The following is a 9303-nucleotide window of genomic DNA, read 5'->3' as shown; positions in this document are numbered from 1 at the left end:
GATCTGCTATTTAAAATTAATCTTGAAGTAAAATGTGAAATATTGAGGATTTTTGAAACACTAACAACACATCTGGTACGGGGCTCCCTGGCACAAAACATTTCAGATGGGGGTTTAGGACAAATAGCCTACATATTAAGCCCAAGTCCAAATAATCAACTACACTTTAGAAAAAAGCCCATAAAACCGCAACCCGCAACTACCAATATTTACAAGCAACTTCACAGGAAAATAAGCCCAAAGTCGCTTATAATAAGTGGACATGGCAACACTGGTTTCTGTCTCGGCAGTATCGCCTACTTTGTGCTCTTTAGATAGCTCAATAAACTTATGCAGTGGACACATCGAAAAGCAACACAGCAGAAAACAATGTGTGATATGTCTTCTTTTATTTTCCAGAAGCAATTACTTTACAAAGGTCTCAGTCATTCAGAAATATATTTTGTTCATGAGCTGATCCACCGGGCTCTCATTAACTCCAATGCATTCCATGAACTCACGGCTGCAGTCTGGCTCCCATGGTGCGACGAATCTGCCGGCTGGAATTGCATGATAGCGAAAATGACGTAGATGACCCTACCTTCTTTAAATATATATTGATCGCCACCAGGAGGCCACAATAACCTACCTGACCTGGCGGAGACCTGTGCTCCGAGGAGCTCTTTTTCTAGTTATTTTCTGTTTTTATGATTATCACTAGCTTCTGCCCGGCCAGGGAAACACATGTCTGGTGAAGTATGAAACCAATCTTCCACTTTCTGCAGTTATTTAAAAGGCATGGCATGGAAGCCACATTGGCAGGTAAGCAAGCATCATTATTGACTCCTGGGTACTCGATCTGGCAGGAGACATAGCAAAGTTGTCTTATAAACTCTGAATCAACCATCCGCCGTGGCTGGTGAATGAAAGTCCAGAATACCCAGAAGACACCACGAGGTAAAGTTCCACCACTCACTTCAATAGCTAACCACCTGTGTTTCGTGGCCGCCACCCAATCATTCTGTCAAAGAGTAAACAGCACTACAAGTTGGTGTCTAGTGAAATGTGGATCAAGGACCCTGCTGAAAAAACCAGCTTAGACCAGCCTAAGCTGGACCAGCTGGTTTTAGCTGGTCTTGGTGGTTGACCACCTTAAGGTGTGTTTTGGACGTCCAAAACACACCTTAAGCTGGTCTTGGTGGTTGACCAGCTTAAGGTGGTAGGTTTTGCTGGTTTAAACTGGTAGCTGGTTTAAGCTGGTAGCTGGTATTTTTGATGGTTTAAGCTGGTAGCTGGTATTTATGATGGTTTAGCTGGTTTAAGCTGGTAGCTGGTATTTTTGATGGTTTAAGCTGGTAGCTGGTATTTTTGATGGTTTAGCTGGTTTAAGCTGGTAGCTGGTATTTATGATGGTTTAGCTGGTTTAAGCTGGTAGCTGGTATTTATGATGGTTTAGCTGGTAGCTGGTTTAAGCTGGTTTAAGCTGCTATCTGGTATTTATGTGTATTCAGGTGTATTCTGGATATGCAGTGACCAACTTTGCTGGAGAGGATGCATGATCATGGTGAATTTCAGCCAGGTGCCCACAGCACGTGGTATATTTAAAAAACAGTAGCCTACAGTAGCCTATATAAAAGTGAGCAAAATCCACAAAGTCATAAATAATCATGTATCAATTTCATACATAACAATAATTTATTAAACACTTATAAAAAACCCTCAAAAACAACATTTAAATAACAAATAAATGTATAAATAAACACATAAATACATGAACTTCAACCTGAGGAACACACTAACACACACACAGTGTTCAAATGACTGGAAAAGAGTGAGAATATGAAAAATCGGACAGATCCGTCTTGATTACATGACTATGGAGATACTGTATACCGATGTGTGTGATGTTTGGAAAACATCTGTAAAGTTGCAGCCAAAAATGTGTCTTGCAAAAATCGGCCTGCTGGTGGCGCTATAAAGCATTACCCCCCCCTACACAGACACACAATTTCTTGTCCTTTCTATTGATGTCCTGGCCATGGTCCATGGCCTTCCTCTTTGTGAGAATGTTCTGCCCCTGCAGCCACCAATGGAAACAGTCTGAAAGAAAACAAACAAGAACCCCCAACAATAAAACAAATATAATTAGCAATATACTGCATGGGGTGAGTTAAATGAATTGTGATGTTTTGAGAAAAACTTAAAGTAACTTAAACTTCACCCATTTTCAACCTTATCTTCATATAACTAACTGATCCTCGCTAATGTTCATTATACAATGGCACCATTTCTGTCTACTCGTTCTGCCACTCATTGGTGGAGTGTGGACAGTTCAGAAACCTGCCTACCAGTGACATCACCAATGGAGATTCCAAGCTAATAGAAACTACAGTGTGTCTCTACCTGGAAAGTTTGCATGCAGAAGTAGAAGCCATTGTTCTTGCATTAATAATGAACAAATAAAGTTGTTCTAAATGACCAAACCTGCCTACCGATGATGTCAAAGGTAGGCAGGTTTCTAAACTGTCCACGACCTATCAACGAAACACAGAGTGAGTAGACATAAATGGTGCCATCTTAAAATGTGTATTAGTGAGGACCACTTATATGAAGATGAGTTGAAAATGGGGTGAAGTGTTTTTTTAACCCCGTGTTTCAGTTCAGTTAGAAAACATGCATTTGAATGAAAAAGGTGGGTGGACAGTGGGCAGGCAATAAGTCAGATGGCTACAATGGACAACAACAATTTGGGGGAAAAAGCTACCCCTGCCACACATGCATGTAGGGCTGCCACTACCAATTATTCTACTTGCGATTATTCTATTGATTACTTTTTTGATCTACAAGCTCACAACACGTCCAACGAGTTGCAAGCTTGTAGATCGGCATTTCTTTCAGCCATAAAATCGATTTTATTACAATAGAGTATTTTCTTTTATGATTGATTAATAAGCTTAATATAATCTCTTTTCCAGAAGGTGACATTCCCGTTTCCCGATCAGTTTTTCATAGCTTCATTTTATTGGCTCGGCAGCAGATATAAATTGGAAACAACCAACATCTCCATATGTGTTTCTGGTTGAAACAGTATGCTGCTGAGACAACCAAATGAAGGTATGAAAAACTGAACAGGTAACGCTAACGGGAATTCCACCTTCTGGAAAAGAGAACTACAGTCATGCACAGAGCAGATTGAATTATGAGATCAAGTCATAATGAACCCCCCCACCCCTCAGTAAACATACCTCTTCTGAGTCCTGCGGTCAGGGGGGTTTGGCCTCCCCCTTGCTAGTGGGGCATTCTTTGTAAGGCTCCTGCATGGTCTTCAGGGTTGTTGTCCCCCAAATGGCAACAGCAAGCTCCTTCATGAACAGGGAGTCCTTGGTGTTTGCTGCCACCATCTTCCAGATCTCCTTTTCGAGCCACACACCAGAGCCAATCTGGACCTGAAACAGAAGAAAACAACACATGTTTTAGAAATTAAAAAACATTTTACCATGACATTTCAGACTCATTTTTGACAAAAGCAGGCCCACTTCAAACAGAATTTACTGTAAAGAAATTACATTTTCAAGGACCCCCAAATGTGGACCCATTTAGAAAAGAGTTGGTGCCATGGACCTCCAATAGAGAAGATGTTAATTGTTGGATTACATTTAGTACAGAATTCTACAACTGTCTATACTGTAGGTGGGGAGAGTTGAAGTAATTCTTATACAGTACATTGTCATTGGATTACATTCTAGCTGGTAAAATAGTAGTGAAATTAACCTTTTCCACCCGGCATCCCTATTTTGTTCATGCCATAGGCAAAACTGTTCAAAAATAGCAAAACATAGCTGATCTACAAGCTCACGATGCATCATGACACGTTGCCTATTTTTGAAATGATAACTGTTTCTTATTTAGCTGGGGACACTGTGGAACCCCACTTTTAAGAACCACTGTCCTACACAGTATGTTTCTTCAATACCTTGTCACCGTTGCCGTCAAACATCCCAGGTGTCGATGCCAAATCGTCTGACTCGGGGGAAGAGGAAACAGAGGAAGTTGCAACTGAAAATGTAGAGAATCATATTTAAGCTCCTTTTGGCAGTATCACAGTACTTATATTGTACACATTGTCACCATTTTCCGTAGAACAGTATCACTGTCTAAACACACCTATGCTGTCACTGGTTTGCTTATCTGCAGCAGGGATGTCAGGCTTTGCTGCAGAGCTATATTGGGGCCCTTCCTCCAGTTTCTGTTTTGCAATCTCTAATTTGTTGCATCTTAAAGCATGAACAGGGTACGGAAAAATAAAAAATAAAAACTGAATTGATGTATGCCTTACCAGTTTAATAATGAGCCTAGCATCTGTCCACTCCATTTAACATGCTTTCTATGTAATGTTTTTTAACATTTGTGGTCAAGATCTAAGTAAAAAAGAACATGAGAACAAATAACCAACATATCGATATATACAAAAAGAGAAGAGCAAACTCATGCAACTGTTTCGTTAACATTAGTCATTGCTTACTTAGTTTTAAGATGCTGTAGGTCCAGCTCCAACTCTTTGGCCTTCTTCTGGGTATGACTGTACTTGACATTTCGTCGTGGATAGCTTGGGGAACAACAGCATCTCCACCGTATTCAGACGAGTCAGAGTCTAAAGGTAGTGCAAGTAATATATTTTGGATAAAACAAGATGTTTTTTGTTAGAAAGTTAAAGTGGAATAAAATGTAATTTTATGCAACCTGTATCGTAGAGTATATTAATACAATATAACTTATACAATCTGTATGTTAGAGTATGTTAATACAAATAATACAATATAACTTATATAATTGGGGTGGTTGTATTTAGTCTCCCTGCTCTTCTATTGAGACATTTAGATAGTGTCAAAGGTCATGTCTCACCTAGACACAGGATCTGACATGAATTTTGATCTGATGGTCAAGATTCAATGTATCACCTGAGCAAGCAGGCAGGCTCTATTAGCTCAATGGTAAAAGGTTACAGCACTTGCTCAGGAAACCGGGTTCAAATCCGGGGTAGAAGAGGAAAGTTACATAGTGCAGCTTTAACCCATTAAGACCTGGGGCCGATTCTAAAAATGCTCTCTAAATCCTAAAAGTTTTTTGAACATAAAAGGAAAAAGATTTGAGGTACAAATGTTCACTTTAAAACATATATATTCAAAGATTTTCAAAAATAGCAGATCTACATGCTCATAGCGCGCCACTCTGTGTCGCGCTATGAGCTTGTAGATCTGCTATTTTTGAAGCCAAAGGTCTAGCCAAAGAAATCAAAACAATTACACAGATGCGTTCCTGGTCTAAATGGGTTCAAATTTTGTATGCCCACTTCTTTGTGTCATCACTTCCAATTGTAACTTATTTATCCTGTATCCTGTATGAGTTCTGATTGGTTAAATTTGGTATTCCTGGAAATGCATTTTCGGCTTACTAAAGAGGTGGAGAGTCTGGGAGACCCCTGTTACTGAACAAGCAATGATTACTTTAACATTTAACAAAACAATATCACTTTACCTTCAAACTGTTTTCTTCTCTTTGTGGGAGGGGGGGGGGGGGCATAACACATAATGGTTCTCTCTGGGTTCCTTTTTCTCTTTTAGTAGGGCTGCAAACCATTCATTTTGGCCACTGCAGCCAAAGAAATGTGTAATAATAACACACACACACACACACACACACACACACACACACACACACAGACAGACAGACAAGGGAATCATTAATGTTCAGAGTTCACGGGATATTAAAACACTCTGTAGCTTCATCACTGAAAGCGTGTGTCCACACACACACACACACACACACACACACACACACACACACACACACACACACACACACACACACACACACACACAGACGTCATATTCTGAATTTAGTTTGGAGCGGCACACAGGCAAGCAGTAGTGGCCTATAGTATAAATTATATTGTATATTCCCACTATAATTTATTGTAATTATTGTCATAATCCCTTTATCAAGACAAGACAAATTAAATAACTAAACAATGTGTAGAGTTGGGTCATGACATGAGTCACTTGTGATTGACTTCGAACACAGCAGCCTACGCACTTAATTATCAATACAGTAATAGTAGGCTAAAACGCCTACATAAATAGTATTTCTGTGTGTCAACACTCACCTAAAATGTCCGCCGCTTCTTCTTCTTTCTTTTATCTTCTCTGAAGCCGGTTTATAATTATTTTTGATGAATCCAAAGCAACGCAATAAACTTTCTACTGAAGTGAGAGCTGCAGCTCGACTCAGATAGCATTCATTCTCCCCGCGTATCGCGAGCGGTAGTTCAAGGGTCACGAGCCTGCTGAGACAGTATTGCCAGATTTTGTGAGAGAAATAAGCAGCCAGGTCTGTGAAAAAAATTAAGCCCAAAAGAAGCGACATTTAAACCTATTTGAAAATAGCCGATCTACAAGCTCACAGTGCGTCACATTTGCAACACATTGTGAGCTTGTAGATCTGCTATTTTCAAAAATAATAAGTGAAATATTTCACTAATATTTACAAGCAACTTTACAGAAAAACAAGCCCAAAGTCACTTATAATAAGCAGATATGGCAACACTGCTCAGGGCCCATAAAGGGCCCGCTTCTCTGTAAAAACAGATGTACAAGCTCACAACACGTCAAATTGCGACAAGATGTAGATCTGTAGATCTGTTCATTTTGGTAACCATAGCAAAAAAAAGTGTTATTTAGAATCAAACTAGCATATTATTTGCCAATTGCGAAATTAAGTAAATAAGTTTGGATGAATGTTGTCATGATAATAATAATACATTATTATTATTATTATTATTATTATTATTATTATTATTATTATTATTATTATTATTATTATTATTATTAAATATAATATTTATGTCACATCACAAGAAAAGGACAAGAAATGTAAAGTAAAATACAATGCAATACAATACAATACAATACAATACAATACAATACAATACAATACAATAAAATATACTGTATATACTGGGGGGGGGGGGGCAATTGTAACAGAAGAAAATCTTCACAGTCTAATGGCAGGTATGATGTCTCCCCGGGATCCAAACTAGTTAAAATAGCAGATCTGCAAGCTCACAACGCTTGTAGATCTGCTATTTTCACTGCATGCTTTTTTTTATTAATTGATGGAATTTCTTAGATTTTGTATTTATTTGTTTTTTTATTGATGTGTGATCTAACCCAGTGGTCCTCAACCCTTTCAGGCCGCGACGTCCCAAAATAATCATATTTGAACTGGGGACCCCCCACCCTTAAAGCACTTGGAATGTAGGAGTTGATGCATTACGTTTAGTTTGACTCTATTGTGAAAATAGCAGATCTTCAAGCTCACAACGCCTCGCAAGGAAGGTGTTGTGAGCTTGTAGATCTGCTATTTTCTAAATGTTTTCTTATATTATTATTATTGTTAGACAATTTGGCCAATGTTTGACATTTTTTTATAGTATAGTTTGTTGATTACTTTTGATGCAGTAATGGTGTTTTTTTTTTAGGTACTAAAAAGGTCTTAAAGGTCCTTAAATTATCACTTCACTGTCATCTGGGGACTGGGACCACCCCCAAATCACGTGGGGACCCCCCTGGGAGTCCCGATCCACATGTTGGATCGGGATCTAACCAAACTTGACCAGCTGCTAAGCTGGTCTTTGCTGGTCTGTCCAGTGTCCAGCCATCTGACCAGCTAAGTCTAGCTGGTAAGCTGGTCTTTGCTGGGAAGTCCACCCATTTGACCAGCAAAGACCAGCTACCAGCTTGGCTTTGCTGGTCAGTCCAGCCAGCCAGCTGGCTGACCAGCAAAGACCAGCAGAATCCAGCTTAGTGACCAGCTAACCAACTACACTGGCAAACCAGCCTGACCAGCCTGACCAGCTTGTCCAGCCTGGTACGCCATCTAAACCAGCTTAAGACCAGCTAAGACCAGCTAAAACCAGCTAAAACCAGCAACCACCATAAGCTGGTCTGTGCTGGTTTTTTCAGCAGGGGAGGCCATTGTGGCTGCTTGATGAAGACTGCTGCACCCCACTGTGTAAAAAGCTCCCTAGTACACACATACAAATAATGGTTCCAAAACGTTTCTCTAAAATGCTATACAGTGGTTATCTGTTCGTTCATGCGCGATCTTCAAACGGCCGACTATTGCTGCCTATTGGACCTCAGAGGTACCTAAACGTACCTTTAAAAGTTGACGCCCACAGAATCTTAGCTCCTCCTTTTGCAAGGATTAGAACGTTTAGTGTGGCCATTCAGCCACAAGGTGGCGCTTGGTATCAAAATTAAAAAAGTTAAAGTACTGTTATAAAGAAAGTCCAGTTTCACATGTTATGTTAAAATTGAAAATAGCAGATCTACAAGCTTACAACATGTAGCTTAGTTCTGCTAAGGCTGAAGTGGTTAATGTATGTTTTGTAATAATAATCAAAATCTGCAAAGTAACTAGTAGCCTAACTAGTTTTCAAACACTGCGCATTGCATCCGTCTGTGTGTGTGTGTGTGTGTGTGTGTGTGTGTGTGTAAAATATATAAAACATATTTTGAAAGTAGCAGATCTACAAGCTCACATTGCCACCCCAAATGTAAATAAAGTATTCAATGAAACAGTCTTATATATTATTATTTTTTATCGCATCACACATGCTGTGTTGTATATATCCTAACTGTTTCCTCTGTTAATGAGACAGCCCAGTTAGTGTAGGGGTTAACGCTGATGTCCAGTAATTTTACGGCCCGCGTTCGAATCCCACGCAAGGAGCATGATCGTAACTCGAACCGTAATTAGTGATTTAAACAGTGTATTTTCAAACATTTTACAGTGGTGTAGAGTAACAAATTACATTTACTGAAGTACTGTACATAAGTAAAAATATAAAAATAGCCGATCTACAAGCACGGCATAGTACAATATTTGCCTCTGAGATGTAGTGGAGTAGAAGTAAAAGTATTGAAAATTGGAAATACTCCAGTAAAGTAAAATTACCTCAAAATTTTACTTAAGTAGGACGACAGTACTTGAGTAAATGTACTTAGGTACTTTACACCATTGCTATTATCTCTCTCTCTCTCTTTCTCTCAAAAGTATTGGTATCAAAACGTACTTAAATTAAAAAGTAAAAGTACTCGTTATGCAGAATGTCCCGTTTCACATGAAAATAGCAGATCTACAAGCTTGTGAGCTTAGTTCTGCTATTTTTAAATAGCTATAAGGCTGAAGTGGTTAATGTATGTTTTGTAATAATAATCAAAATCTACAAAGTAACAAGCAACTAATGTTGTCAAACACTGC

General features: G+C 39.1%; 1 protein-coding gene across 1 annotated transcript; it reads right to left on the bottom strand.

Annotated features, from left to right (window-relative positions):
- Window positions 1–1826: 1826 nt before the first annotated feature.
- Window positions 1827–5129, bottom strand: LOC308081264 (uncharacterized protein). Its single transcript, XM_080457651.1, has 4 exons — window positions 4502–5129; window positions 3953–4035; window positions 3225–3425; window positions 1827–2079 (listed from the first exon to the last, which is right to left on the bottom strand). Exons 1-3 carry the CDS (start codon window positions 4569–4571, stop codon window positions 3243–3245), a joined length of 336 nt encoding a protein of 111 aa, XP_080313777.1. The 5' UTR covers window positions 4572–5129; the 3' UTR covers window positions 1827–2079; window positions 3225–3242.
- Window positions 5130–9303: the final 4174 nt, after the last annotated feature.

This window comes from Gymnoscopelus braueri (assembly GCF_963280865.1).
Source record: "Gymnoscopelus braueri genome assembly, contig: SCAFFOLD_263, whole genome shotgun sequence".
Taxonomy (NCBI): domain Eukaryota; kingdom Metazoa; phylum Chordata; class Actinopteri; order Myctophiformes; family Myctophidae; genus Gymnoscopelus; species Gymnoscopelus braueri.
The sequence above is the reverse complement of the archived record's forward strand: the minus strand, read 5'-3'. Positions and strand labels throughout refer to the sequence as shown.